The sequence below is a fragment of the Mandrillus leucophaeus genome, unplaced genomic scaffold (genome assembly GCF_000951045.1).
Source record: "Mandrillus leucophaeus isolate KB7577 unplaced genomic scaffold, Mleu.le_1.0 Scaffold204, whole genome shotgun sequence".
In the NCBI taxonomy this organism is placed as follows: Eukaryota; Metazoa; Chordata; class Mammalia; order Primates; family Cercopithecidae; genus Mandrillus; species Mandrillus leucophaeus.
In genome coordinates, this window is record NW_012102077.1 from 866,610 (window position 1) to 881,244 (window position 14,635).

Genomic DNA, 14,635 nt, shown 5'->3' on the forward strand with positions numbered 1-14,635 from the left:
TACTTACACATCAGACTGCTCTGCAATTTGTTTTTAAACTTACTATAAGCTTAATAAACTTATTAAACTTAAAAATTTCACACTTATCTTTCCATGGGATTAAATAAGCCTTTATATTGTTATTTTAATGGCTTCAAAAATGCCTTTAAAATGTCAACGAACTTAATTCCTATAAGGTATATAGGTTGTTTCCAATTCTCCCCCATTGTAAATAATTCTGAAAAGCAGTAAATAAGTAAATGAATTATTTTCCTAGACCCAATTCTGCAAAACAGAATCCCTGGGTAGAAGGTGTTTGCTCTCTGCTGCAGCTGCTGTAATTCACACTTAAGGAGCTGTACATGTGCGTGCTGTTTCTTACTCTTTGCCAGTACCAGGTACTAGCATTAAGAAATAAGCAAGAACTGAGAGCACGTTATTTTAACTCATATTTGGTAAACATTTTTCATATATTCCTTAGTCCTTCATACATTTCTTCTTTTCTGTCCATCCACTTATTTTTCCCTTTCTTTTTGTTTAGTTTTTTAAAATTGTGGCAAGAAAACTTAATATGAGATCTACCTTCACAACAAAATTTTAAGGGAACAATACAATATTGTTAACTATAGGCACAATGCTGTAACAAATATCTTGAAAACTTTTTTGCCCTTGCATAACAAACCTTGTACCATTGAACAGTAAGTTCCCATTCCCTGGCAACCACCATTCTACTCTGTTTCTGACTTTGACTATGTTAGATGCCTCCTATAAGTAGAATCATACAGTATTTGCCCCATGACTGGCTTATTTCACTTAGCATGGTGTCCTCCAGCTTTATCTGTATCATTGCATATGGCAGGACTTTCTTCTTTTTAGGGGCTGCATAATACTCCATTGCACATATATGCCATATTTGCTTTATCCTATGGACATTTAGGTTGTTCCCACATCCTGGCTATCATAATGTGGCAATGTCCACCGTTGCGGGAAGTCAGGGACTCTGAATGCAGGGGCTGGCTGGAGTCGCAGCAGAGAAAACATAAATTGTGAAGATTTCATGGACATTTACCACTTCCCTAATAATACTCTTATAATTTCTTACACCTGTCTTACTTTAATCTCTTAATCCTGTTATCTTTGTAAGCTGAGGATGTATGTCACCTCAGGACCCTGTGATCATTGCGTTAACTGAACAAATTGATTGTAAAACACGTGTGTTTGAACAATATGAAATCAGTGCACCTTGAAAATAAACAGAGTAACAGCGATTTTAGGGAACAAGGGAAGACAACCATAAGGTCTGACTGCCTGTGGGGTCGGGCAGAACGGAGCCATATTTGTCTTCTTGCAGGGAGCCTATAAACAGACATGCAAGGAGGAGAGATATTGCTAAATTCTTTTCCTAGCAAGGAATATAATATTAAGACCCTAGGAAAAGAACTGCATTCCTGGGGGGAGGTCTATAAACGGTCACTCTGGGAGTGTCCTATGTGGTTGAGATAAGAACTGAGCTATGCCCTAGTCTCCTGCAGTACCCTCAGTCTTACTAGGGTGGGGAAAAATCTCTGCCCTTGTAAATTTGTGGTCAGACAGGTTCTCTGCTCCCAAACCCCATTTTCTGTTAAGATGTTTATCAAGACAATACGTGCACCGCTGAACACAGACCCTTATCAAGAGTTTCTGGTTGTGCTCTGGTCCTGTTTCCCCAGAAGCATGTGATCTCTGCTCTGCCTTCTGCCCTTTGAAGCATGTGATCTTTGTGACCTACTCTTTGTTCATTATCCCCTCCCCTTTTGAAATCCCTAATAAAAACTTGCTGGTTTTGCGGCTCAGGTGGGCATCACGGACTTACCGATATGTGATGCTACCCCCAGTGGCCCAGCTGTAAAATTCCCCTCTTTGTACTCTTTCTCTTTATTTCTCAGACCAGCTGCCACTTCAGGAAAATAGAAATACTGGGGGCGGGTTCCCCCAATAGACCATGGAAATGCAAATTATCTCTTCAACATCCTGATTTCAATTATTTTGGTAAATAACCCCTTATCAGATGTATGGTTTGCAAATGTTTTCTCTTATCTCATAAGCTGCCTATTCATGCTATTAAATGATTGCTTCACTCTGCAGATTTTTATTTTGATGTACTCCCACCTGCCTATTTTTGCTTTTATTACCTGGGTTTTTGGTGTCACACCAAGAAAAATGTCATGAAGTTTTGTCCCATGTGTTCTTTGAGGTGTTTCACAGTTTCAGATCTTATATTTAAGTTTTTAATCCATCTTGAGTTGATTTTTGTGTACTGTGTGAGATAAGGGTCCGATTTCATTATTTTGCTTGTGGATGACCAGTTTTCCCAGTACCATTTACAAAGCAACTATCCTTTCCCTATTGTGTATTCTTGGCATGTTTGTTGAAGATTAGCTGACCATATATGCATGGATTTATTTCTGGACTATTTTATTTCATCAGTCTATGTTTCTACCTTTGTGCCAGTTCCATACTGTTTTAATTACTGTGTGTTGTAATATACTTTGAAATCAGGAACTATGATGCCTCCAGCTCTGTTCTTTGTCAAGATTGGTTTGGGTATTTGCAGTCCTTTGTCATTCTATATGAATTTTGGAATTCCTTTTCTATTTCTGTAAAAAAAAAAAAAATGACACTGGGATTTTGATAGGGGTTGCATTGAATCTGTAGATCTCTTTGGGTGGTATGTCCATTTAGCCTCTATTAGAGAGTTGTATTTATCTTGCTGATTTGACAGAGCTCTACGTAGAGTATGTGCTAATACTATCTCAGTTTGTTCTTTGCTTATAAATACTGTTTCTATGGTTTTTATTCTCATTTTTTAATTTTTCTGAGACAGAGTCTCACTCTGTCATCCAGGCTGGAGTGCCGTGGTGCAATATCAGCTCACTGCAACCTCTGCCTCCTGGGTTCAACGATTCTTCTGCCTCAGGCTTCTGAGTGCTGGGACTACAAGTGCGTGCCACCACGTGCAGCTAATTTTTTGTATTTTTGGTAGAGATCGGGTGTCGCTACGTTGCCCAGGCTGGTCTTGAACTCCTGGCCTCAAACAATCCACCTATCTTTGACTCCTAAAGTGTTGGGATTACAAGCATAAGCCACTACACACGTCCTGTTTCTAAGGTTCTTTAAAGCTTTTGTTGTTCTAATTATTAATCGTTTCTATTATACTAGAGTTCCTGGAAAGATCTTTTCTACTTAAATCTATATTCTCAGTGTTTTAATTACTTTGTGTGTTTAAAACTAATTTATCTGGAATACTTTGCATATATATGAAAAAGATCTAGCTCCTGCTAAAAAGGTAGCCAGTGTCTCAAGAAGATTTACTAAAGGATCCACTTCTCCCAACCCCAACACCAATTGGAAACAGCAAATGTATCCCATATCAAAAGAGCAACTGCTTTTTAAGTATAAGGGGAGAGTTACAATAATCATAAAACAACAGTGAAAGACAGCCTTCTCTCTCTCACCAGAAGAAACCCTGGCAGCCTTGGCATCACCTCATCAGCAGGCTTGCAGCTTGCAACCACTTCCCAGCACTTGGCCAAAGAAGGCAAGAAAGCCGCCCTGTTCTCCTGTGCTGTCTTTACTAAGTAACTGTGGAAGGAATAGTGCATTTTCTACCTTCCAAGGCAGACACGCTGGCACCTGAGACTGATGATCTTGTGTAAAACAAGCAGGGTGCTGGATAAATACAGCTCTGGTATCCCAATGGCTTTAGTGTGTGGTAGAACCAAAGTAATAATAGTATGCTGTGGTATGTGTGACATCTTCCTTATCAACAGTAAGCCCAGATTTTTTTTAGAGTCAATGTCAACTAGAATCCTGCAGCATCATAACCTTTAAATAAATTGCAACGGTTAGACCCCAAGAGGTTGGTTCTTGACTTTACGTAGTCTCTCCTGCTTGCTTTACGGATTTAAAATAATTCAACTTCCTGGAAAAGAACTCTAAAAATAAGCCACTAGAATTATAAAAACAATGTAAAAGGTCATCATCGTTACCGTTCCTAGCAGCTGAATCAACTATTATTTGAGAAACTTTTATAAAACAATTCTATGATGTCAAATTATTCCCTTTCTGGGAATCATTCCCCCAATATTCCCAAGTTTCCAAACGAGAAATTTGAGACTTGGAGAGGCTTAGCAACTAGCCCAAGGTCAGGACACAAATAGAAAGTGGCAGGACCAAGGTTTAAACCAATATCCTGTGCCTTAAAAGTTCGTTCTCCTCCTGCTCTTCTACGTTGTCTTATGAGATAATGAAATTTCTTTAATTGATAAAGGTCAAGCTAAAACAATGATGTAACATTTTAAACTATTATGTTAGTCAAAAAAATTTAAAAATAATATCCAATGCTGACCAAGGTATGATGAAGCCAGCTGTCTTTTATGTCAACCACGGTATAAACTGACATGAAGCTTTTGGAAAACAATTTGGCTATTTGAGTGAAGTGACTATAAACAGGTACATATTTTGATTTCCTGATACTACTTCTAAGAATCTATCACAAGAAATTTCCCCCAAAGTTGAAAGTGCTAATTGTACAGATGTTCATCATAGAATCATGTATGAATGTGATACAGAAGCACTAAAAATATTCAAAAGTAGTTAAATGTTACTGTATCTGCTAAATGTAAAAGTGATTACTATATATTAAATGACAAAGCAGGATATAAACTTATCTAAATTTCATTTAAAATCACAAATTTAAAAAAGCTAAAGGGTGATTCCTAAACTACATGCTAAACTTTTTGAAGTGTGGCAAACTGCTATAATTAAAAGTGACTATGTTACTAGAACTAAGGAATATGAAGTTGGTCAACTCAACTGTAATTTCCACCACTACTTACTGCTTTAAAATAAAAATACCTCAAAGCCATAGTAGAGCAATTAAAAATTTAACACTCAGAGGAACATGTCTATGTGTGGAGGCAATGTCTTCTATATCAGCTAAAATATGACTAATTTCCAGCAGAATATGAAAAAAGTCAAGGTGATCTGCAGTCACAGAATATCACAGTGGGGAGAAATCTAGAAATCTGCCCTTTCAGTTACATAGAAAACTATTATCAAAGAGGTTCAATGATCCATCCAAAGTCATTGACTGTCTGGACAACATTTTTCAGCATCAAAGTTGTCTTTCCAAAGTGAACACACTTTGTTGTGGTCCTCTGTCCACAAAGTAACTTCTCCTCACTAGGCTCCTCATAATACCAGGTTAGTCTTAAGTCATGATAATAACTAACCATCAAGAAGAAGAACCTGGGAAAGTCATGCTTATGATTTTGGGAAAATACACAGGCCTACCACACAAACTAGATTAAATGCAATGTTGACCCCTTAGAATACATTCTATATACTCTACAGAGTCATATATAGATTCAATGTAACAGGAATAATTAGAATTAGTATTCGATTTATTATGTTCCTAAAATCTCACGTGACTTCATTACAGAGATTGACAAAAGCTGATCCTAAAATTCATACAGAAAATCAAGAGACCCAGAATAGCCGTAACGATCTTGAAATAAAAGAAAAACGTTGAATGACTCACATCCTGATTTCAAAACTTACTAATCAAGACAGTGTAGTACTGGCAAAGGTAGACGTATACACGCAAATAACACAATTTAGAAACCAGAAATAAACTCTCACATTCTTAACCAATTATTTTTAACAAAGGTGCCAAGGCATATCGATGGGGGAAAGAATAATGTTTTCAACACCTGGATGTCCATGTGCGAAAAACAGTTAGACTTTCTACCTCATACCATATAAAAATATAACTCAAAATGAATCAGAAACCGAAATGTAACAGCTAGAATAGCAAAAAAAAATCTTAAAAGAAAACACAGGCATAAATCTTCACAACCCTGGATGAGGCAACTGTTTCTGAGATACAATACCAAAAGCAGAAGCAACAAAAGAAAAAAAAAAATTGATAAAACTGGACCTTGTCAAAATTTAAAACATTTGTGTTTCCAAGGACACTATCAAGAAAGTGAAAACACAGCCCAAGAACTGGGAGAAAATATTTGCAAATGATAACTCTGACAAGGGTCTAATATCAGACTATATAAGAACTCCTGCAATTCAATAAAAAAATCCAGTTTAAAATTGGCAAATGATTTGAATAGACACTTCTCCAAAGAAGATATACAAACGGCCAACAAGCATGCAAAACAGCACTCAATGTCACTGGTTGTCAGAACGCAAATTGAAACGAGACATCACTTCATACCCAGTAGGATAGCTGTTAACAAAAAAGACAGACAAAGCCAAGTGTTGACAAGGATGTGGAAAAACGGGATTCTTCCTACACTCCTGGTGAGGATATAAAATTGTCCAGCCACTTTGGGAAATAGCCTGGAGGTTTCTTAAAGTGTTAAACACAGAGCTACCATTTGAGCCAGTTTTCTGATTATGGTTAACTCAATTTTAAACAAAACCATTCCACAGAATATTAGCTATCTTTTTTCCCCAGATATTAGGATGTACCAGAAACTTGAAATAAAAGCCTAAATGTGCATAACATAGAATTTCTTCTGCATTTTTAGACTATAAAGGCTTTAGTAGCCATAGATATTCACACTGAGCATCCTGGGGATCTTTAGAACTTAGATCATTCTGCATGGCTGTCTTCCCAGCTTTAAGAGCCTACAAAAGGTTAAGAATTCTGTGATAATTCCCCCACACTTCCCTGCTTATTACGCTGAGGAAACTGAATACACCTGATGGGGCATCAAGGATATTTGTTATTCATGATGTAATGTTATCCACCCTATTTTCTTTGCACAAGAGGCTCAGAAATTTATACCTCCTGCCCAGGTTTCCCTCACATCACAGCCTTCAATCCCAGACCTCTCTTCTAGGACAAGACAGCCCTCCTTCCTAGAACTTAGTGCATGTGTGATTCATGTTTATTTGAGCAGGTTTTTTGTTTGTTTGTTTGCTTTTACTATCCTGTTAGCTCCCCAGAGACAAGGCCCCTGCTCATTTTTCGCTCAGGACTGCATCCTTAACACCTGACACTCACAATGTATAAAGAAACTGTAGTCGACATTCTGTAACAGTACAGGCATACCTGGAAGATACAGATCACCCCATAAGACACATGTCATAATAAGGCAAATCACAAAAATTGTCTGGTTTCTCAGTGCATGTAAAACTTATATTTACACTACACTATAGTCTGCTAAGTGTGCAATAGCATTATGTCTAAAAAACAATATGCCTTAATTTAAAAATATTTCATTGCTAAAAAAAATGCTGATGATCATCTGAGCTTTTAGTAAGCAGGAATTCTTTTGCTGGCGGAAGGTCTTGCCTCAGTGCTGATGGCTGCTGACTGACTGATTAGGGTGGTGGTTGCTGAAGGTTTGGGTGGCTATGGCAATTTAAAGTAAGACAGCAAAGAAGTGTGAAACATCAACTGACTCTTTCATGAAAGATTTCTCTGTAGCATGTGATGCTGTTTCATAGCATTTTACCTACAGCAGAACGTCTTTCACAATTGGAGCCAATCCTCTCAAACCCATCACTGCTTTAAGTTTATGGAATATTCTGACTCCTTTGTCATTTCAACAATGTTCACAGCATCTTCATCAGGAGTAGATTCCATCTCAACAAGATACTTTATTTGCTCATTCATAAGAAGCAACTCCTCATTCTGCTCAAATTTCACCAGAGATCAACAGCAATGCAGTCACAGCTGTAGGCTTCACTTCTCATCCTAGTTCTCATCTTATTTCTACCACATCGGCAGTGACTTCCTCCACTGAAGCACTGAACCCCTCAAAGTCATCCATGAGGGTCAGGTCAACTTCTTTCAAACCCCTATTCAGTTGGTGCTTCGATCTCCTTCCATGAATCACGAATGTTCTTAACGGCATCTAGAAGAGCAAACCCTTTTCAGAAGGTTTTCAACTGACTTTGCCCAGTTCCATAAGAAGAATCGGTATCTACGGCAGTCACAGTCTTACACAATGTACTTCTTAAATAGTAAGACCTGAAAGTCAAAATTACTCCTTGATCCGTGGGCTGCAAAATGGCTCCTATGTTAGCAAGTGTGAAAACATTCATCTTCCTGTACATCTCCATCAGAGTTCTTGGGTGAACAGGTGCATTGTCAGTCACAAGTAATATTTTGAAAGAAATAGCTTTCTGAGTTGTAGGCCTTAACAATGGGCTTAATATTCAGCAAACCAGGCTGTAAACAAATACGCTGTCATCCAGGCTTTGTTGTTTCATTTGTAGAGCACAGGCAGAGTAGATTTAGCATAATTCTTAAGTGCCCTAGAATTTTCAGAATGGTAAGTCAGCATCGGCTTCAACTTAAAATTACCAGATGCATTCGCTTCTAATAAGACAGCTTGTCCTCTGAAGCCAGGCACTGACTTCTCCTGTCTACCTGTGCAAGTCTTAAACAGCATCTTCTTTCAATATGAAGCTGTTTCACCCACAATGAAAGTCTGTTGTTTTGTGTAGCCACCTTCATCAATGACCCCAGCTAGATCGTCTGGATAACCTGCTACTTCACCTTGTACTTTCTTGTTATGAAGAGTTACTTTAAACCTCATGAACCAACCTCTGCTAGCTTCCAACTTTTTTTCTGCAGCTTCCTCACCTCTCTCAGCCTTCAACTGAGGAGAGTTAGGGTCTCATCCTGGATTAGGCTTTGACTAAAGCAAAAGTTGCAACTGGCTTAATCTTCTGGTCAGATCTCTCAAACTTTCTCTATGCCGGGAGTCTGTTTTGCTTTCTTATTTGTGTGTTCACTAGAGAAGCCCTTTTAATATTCTTCAAGAACTTTTCATTTACAACTTGGCTAACTGCTTGGCACAAAAGACCTGGCTTCTGGCCTATCTTGGCTTTCAATGTGCCCTCCTCATTAAACTTAATCATTTCTATCTTTTGATTTAAAGTGAGAGACACGCGACTTTTCTTTCACTTGAATATTTACAGGTCATTATAGGGTTATTAATTAGTTATTTTCAATATTATTGTGTCTCAGGGAAAAAGGAGGATCAAGGAGAGGGAAGGGGATGGAAGAGGGACCAGTCAATGGAGCAGTCGAAATGCACACGCATCAGCTGGGTTCACTGTCTTACATGGGCACGGTCTGTGGTGTCCCGAAACAATCGCAATAGTAATATCAAAGATCACCGATCGCAGATCACCATAACAGATATAATAATAACGAAAAAGCTTGAAATAGTGTGAGAATTACCAAAACGTGACACACAGACATGAAGTGAGCAACTGCTGTTGGGAAAAATGATGCTGGTAGACTCGTGAAAAATACAGTATTTGCAAAGCTCAAGAAAATGAGCGATGCTTATACCTTCGTTTCTTCTGATTTGCTCTTCTAATCTGCCAGGGATTCAGAAGCCACATAACTGTTTTATCACTGTATACAAAATAAGACAATGTAGGCAGTGTATGGAAGACCTTATTTATCTATCTAGAGAGATCAATCCATTTTTTTTTTTTTTTTTTTTTTTGAGACGGGGTCTTGCAGTGTCACCCAGGCTGGAGCGCAGTGGCATAATCTAGGCTCGCTGCAACCTCTGCCTCCCAGGTTCAAGCAATTATCCTGCCTCAGCCTCCTGAGTAGCTGGGACTCCAGGAGCGTACCACCACGTCTGGCTAATTTTTTTGTATTTTTAGTAGAGATGGGGTTTCACCACATTGGTCAGGCTGGTCTCAAACTCCTGACCTCAAGTGATCCACCCGCCTTGGCCTCCCAAAGTGCTGAGATTACAGGTGTGAGTCACCGCACCCAGTCTGTCTGTCTGTCCATCCGTCCGTCCGTCCGTCCGTCCGTCCATCCGTCCGTCCATCCATCCATCCATCCATCCAAAGTATAGGAATCGCAGTGAAGATATTTTGTGAAACCTTTTATGGCTTCTTGAGAGACACAAAGTTTTAGATTCTCAGCTGTGGTTCAAATAGTGGAGGCTGCAGGCTGTCTTGGGAATGTAAGTCCAGTGAAAGTGTAAAAAAGAACATAAAAATATAGGCTGCTGAACTGGGAAAAGGTGCTAAAACCAAATCTTGAGACCACTTAGCAATTAAGGAATATCCAATTTCAAACTAGCATTTATCTTGGGAGAAGTACATTTTCCATCTCATTTAGACCACATTAACAAAATCAGTTTTTAACAGACTATAATTATCTGTTAGCAATAAAATGTCCTTTTACGATTCAGAACGCCAATCATGCTTACCATATTTTAATGCTATGTGACCCATCATAAAAAGTCATGTTTATACCTCAAATTGGAAATTCTATTTATAAGCACCCCAGTAAAAAATCACTGTAAATAGTTGTAGTAACATAACTTTCCAAAAGGTTCTTTTTATCCCCATCCATAAAGTGGTCACTCACCTGCATTAAGAGCTGTAAATAAATTTTTTCTCGAAGGACCTAAGATATAAAAGAAACATGTAAAATATACACGTTTATTTGACATATCACACAAAAACAAACCATGCTGATAAGAATTATTTTCAAAAACAATCAATCTCTAAATTCCAGGTTCCAGGTGGGAAATATTAGTGAGATTCAACCAACTTTTGTCAAGCGCATTTTAAATATAAGATGATATTCCACATAACATCCAAAGGTTTCAGAATGATATGCAAGTCATCACCACAAATTAAATAGCATCAGTTTTAATATGAAAAGCCAGTGTTTTTTCAGTCAAGAACAGCTGAAGTTCAAGTTTTAACAGTGCTGAATTCACACACTGACTGTGCACATATGCTCTTCTGCTGCCAGGAGAGCAGAGGCCAGACTTGATGAAGGACAGTCACTCCTGTGTGCTTTCTGACACTACCCATTTCTATTCAGCTATGAAGAAAAATAGAAATATTACTGTATCAGTTTTCCTCCAAACTGATACAATATAAAATCAGGAGTGGTAATAGGTACAGAGCTGTAAGTCACAAAAATCTATGCACACTTCTACTTAACATGAAATAGCTGTTTCTATCTAGCACATCATCATCTGCAGATTAGTTACAAGAGCTACCATGTTCTATCCGAAATTTTACAGAGATGATCATCTCTTAAAATATGTGGCTGTTATCAATGGAAAGCACTGATTCCCACTCAAGTAAAACCGCTGCAACACAAGAACCTATCAATTCCATAGTGAGGCATTTTAGAATTCTGAGTCTCCTGTTCTACAAAGCTGTCTATGAAATCTCATCCTCTGAAAGTCATTTTAGTATCAAAGTTCCACGGCGTTAACTTCGTCACTGCTGTGTGGATCATGGGGCTTTATCATCATCAATAAAAAAACCACAGTTTTCCATCCTGATGTCAACCCAGCACGAGGTCATTTGGTGCCTCTGAAATTTGATTAAATTCCTAGACAGATGACAACCTGCTGCACACTGAAGAATTCAACCCACTCCTAAAATTCATGCCTATTTTCTCTTCAATTCAGTACAAAGAAAAGGTACTGATGTACATTTACCAGCCTCAAGTTACCATATGATCCTTTAAACACACAGAGAGACACATGTTAATGAGGATACTGTGACAGAGCAGCACCTTCTAGAAAGTTACTAATAGATGTTAACAATCCAAAGAGTTTCAGGCAGGTTAACCCGGTAATTCCTCCTTCTGGGACATTCAGAAGTAACCAGAGTCTGAAACGACGAACTATGACTCATATTTGAAGAGTTTCATCTAAGTAGTAATACACCCCAGTAAAAGTCAGAAGTTGTCCAGTAGAAACTAAACTGGACAACCACAGACTTTGGCAACAGTGGACTGTTGCACGGCCATTTAAAGTGAAGAAGCTCTCACGATATACTAACTTAATAAAAAGCAAGACACAGAAGAATGTATTCATTATTACTCCAGTTTTGCTGGAATAAAAACAAAACAACAGATACATTCCGAGGAAAAAAGTCAGAAGGAAATGTGACAGCAATTGGTGGTTGACAGAATTAAGGAAGACTCTTTGTTTCTGCGTTTTCCAAATTCTCTAACATAAATGTGGGTCTCATTTTATAGGTCAAGTTTCTCATTCACAATTATCCTCTCAGGCTTCGGTTAAGCTTCAGTTCACTAAGCACACAGAAGGCTTTTTTTTTTTTTTTTTTTTTTTTGAGACGGAGTCTCGCTCTGTCACCCAGGCTGGAGTGCAGTGGCGCGATTTCGGCTCACTGCAACCTCTGCCTCCTGGGTAATTCTCGTGCCTCAGCCTCCCGAGTAGCTGGGACTACAGGTACACACCACCATGCCCAGCTAATTTTGTATTTTTGGTAGAGATGGCATTTTGCCATGTTGGCTCGGCTGGTCTCGAGCTCCTGACCTCAAGTGGTCCACCCATCTTGGCCTCTCAAAGTGCCGAGATTACAGGCATGAGTCACTGCGTGTGGTACAAAGAAGGCTCCTGATGTGCTTTGGGTCCACTGAGACAAAGTTGCATGAAAACATTGCACATTAAGTATATACCACATATTTTGTAAACCTGAAAATTACTTTTAATAGTCACAGCAAATACAGGGTGAGTGATATGAGAAGGAATAGAGATAAAGAACATTTAGAGGAAGAACAGTGTGTTGGACCAAAGACATGAAGACACAAGTACAGTAATAAACACAAAACCTCTACCCTGATGAAAAGTCATCATGCATTTCTACTCCTTTCTATCTCACTCTTCTACGGCACTAGTTTAGAATTATTTAACTCTACAAGTTTTGTTATTTTGACCTTATACCTTTGTTCTGCCTGCTGACTTACATGTAGTGACTTTTAACTACAGAACCTACCAACTCTCAAAACAACGATTTCTTCAGTGTGAAAATGTATTATATCTCCTTTCTCAACACATTTTTAATTATTGTTAAATATACCATAAACCTGTCAAAATTTAACTTTCTACAAGCCAAAGACTTTAAGCATCTTGCCCTCCCTCTTCTAACCACAGTGAGAACCATACCTTTTGGAGGAGTTTTCAGCAAGTGAACATGAGCCCTGGATACCAAAGGCTTCAAATAAAAGGATCCTGAGGAACCATTTTGAAATGCTGGCTTTGGAGGTTTCTCCTCATATTTGATGACAGCGGCATTACCAGCTGTAACAAAACAGAAAAGGACACTTTATCCTATAAATACGGTTTCAAACTTCCACATCTATTCCTTTGTTCTTGAATTAACAAATGCTCAATAAGCACCTATGACATGCCAGTCATTACTGAACACTGGGAATACAGTGTGGTAACAGGTAGCTTGTGTCCTCAGGGATGCGAAATAAAGGCTGTAATCAGAGTGACCACACATCCTGGTTAGCTGGGCACAGTCCAAGTTTATGCACCTTGTCTAGTTCAGCTTTCATTCCAGACAAAAGTTGGAGAAGAAATAATACAGCCATTCATGCCATGTAACAAGAATGCCCCAGGTGCAGCTAGAAAGAGCATCCATCTCCACGGGGACAAGAAAGAATTCACGTAGCCAGCTAGTTAATGACACAAGAACAGTAACATACAGACTCTTTGGTAGCTGTAAGGATGAGATCTGGTTCAAATCCTCGCTGCTACAGCAAGGAGTCAAAACACCAACTTCTGCCCTGAACAAAGGAAGTTTGTTCCAAAGCAAACTTTATGTTTTACTCCAAAGCAAAAGCAGAAAAGGGAATCTCACCTAAATAACAAAAACCGTCTTCTGTATTATGTGTAAAAATTTCCCCTCCACCAACCCAGACTGGATTTTTTACTGTTTCTCTTTTTTTTTTTGAAATGGAGTCTCACTCTGTCGCCCAGGCTGGAGTGCAGTGGCGTGATGTCAGCTCACTGCAAGCTCCACTTCCCAGGCTCACGCCATTCTCCTGCCTCAGCCTCCCGAGTAGCTGAGACTACAGGTGCCCGCCTCCACACCCAGCTTATTTTTTCTATTTTTAGTAGAGACGGGGTTTCACCGTGTTAGCCAGGATAGTCTCGATCTCCTGACCTCGTGATCCTCCCACCTCCACCTCCCAAAGTGCCAGGATTACAGGCGTGAGCCACCGCGCCCAGCCCGTTTCTTAATAATCATCAATATCCAATTCTAGGCACCCAATTCTATTCTACTATTCAACACTTATAAATTTCTTTATTACCAACTTTGATCCCTTTTCTCACTTTACTCATTTAGCAAAGGGTTAAGATAGCTACCTTGTTTAAAAACACATTCTAAATGTGAGGACAGCTAGAAATTTTTCACTCAACTAAACTATTCCAACTGCTACAACAGTGCTTATACACATCACATTCAAACTTTGTACAGGCATGCTATTATTTTCCCCTAATCCACACTCGGTCCCTGTACAATGAGCCATCTGTTAATTGTTCTTGTGCCCAAATAACATTCCTAATATTAGGTCAAATCGACACAGAGCCTTCCTTCCTGCTGAGAAAATTCTGTCAATTTCCTGTTCTTTTTTTACAATTCTCACCTCCTCGAGAACCTAGAGATTTGGCTTTTTGAAAGTTGACAGGAAGCCAAATGGGAGTGACAGTATTAAAGATACTGCTATTATAACATTCAACAGAACCCTTTTTAGATGTTCATATAAAATGGATATTGGGTTTCAATGAGCATTTTAGCTTTTGTGAATCAAATCCAACAAAGA

The 14,635-nt window shown here is 38.7% G+C and overlaps 1 protein-coding gene across 4 annotated transcripts in view; it reads right to left on the reverse strand.

Moving 5' to 3' along the window:
* Positions 1-14,635, reverse strand: part of MTUS1 (microtubule associated tumor suppressor 1) — a 170,597-nt gene that overhangs the window by 67,937 nt on the left and 88,025 nt on the right. For all 4 annotated transcript variants that reach the window (XM_011979596.1, XM_011979594.1, XM_011979595.1 and 1 more), the window contains 2 exons: positions 12,969-13,103; positions 10,397-10,435 (listed from right to left, as the gene is read on the reverse strand). In XM_011979596.1, the coding sequence (XP_011834986.1) occupies positions 10,397-10,435; positions 12,969-13,103 (174 nt within the window). The remainder of the gene's footprint in view (positions 1-10,396; positions 10,436-12,968; positions 13,104-14,635) is intronic.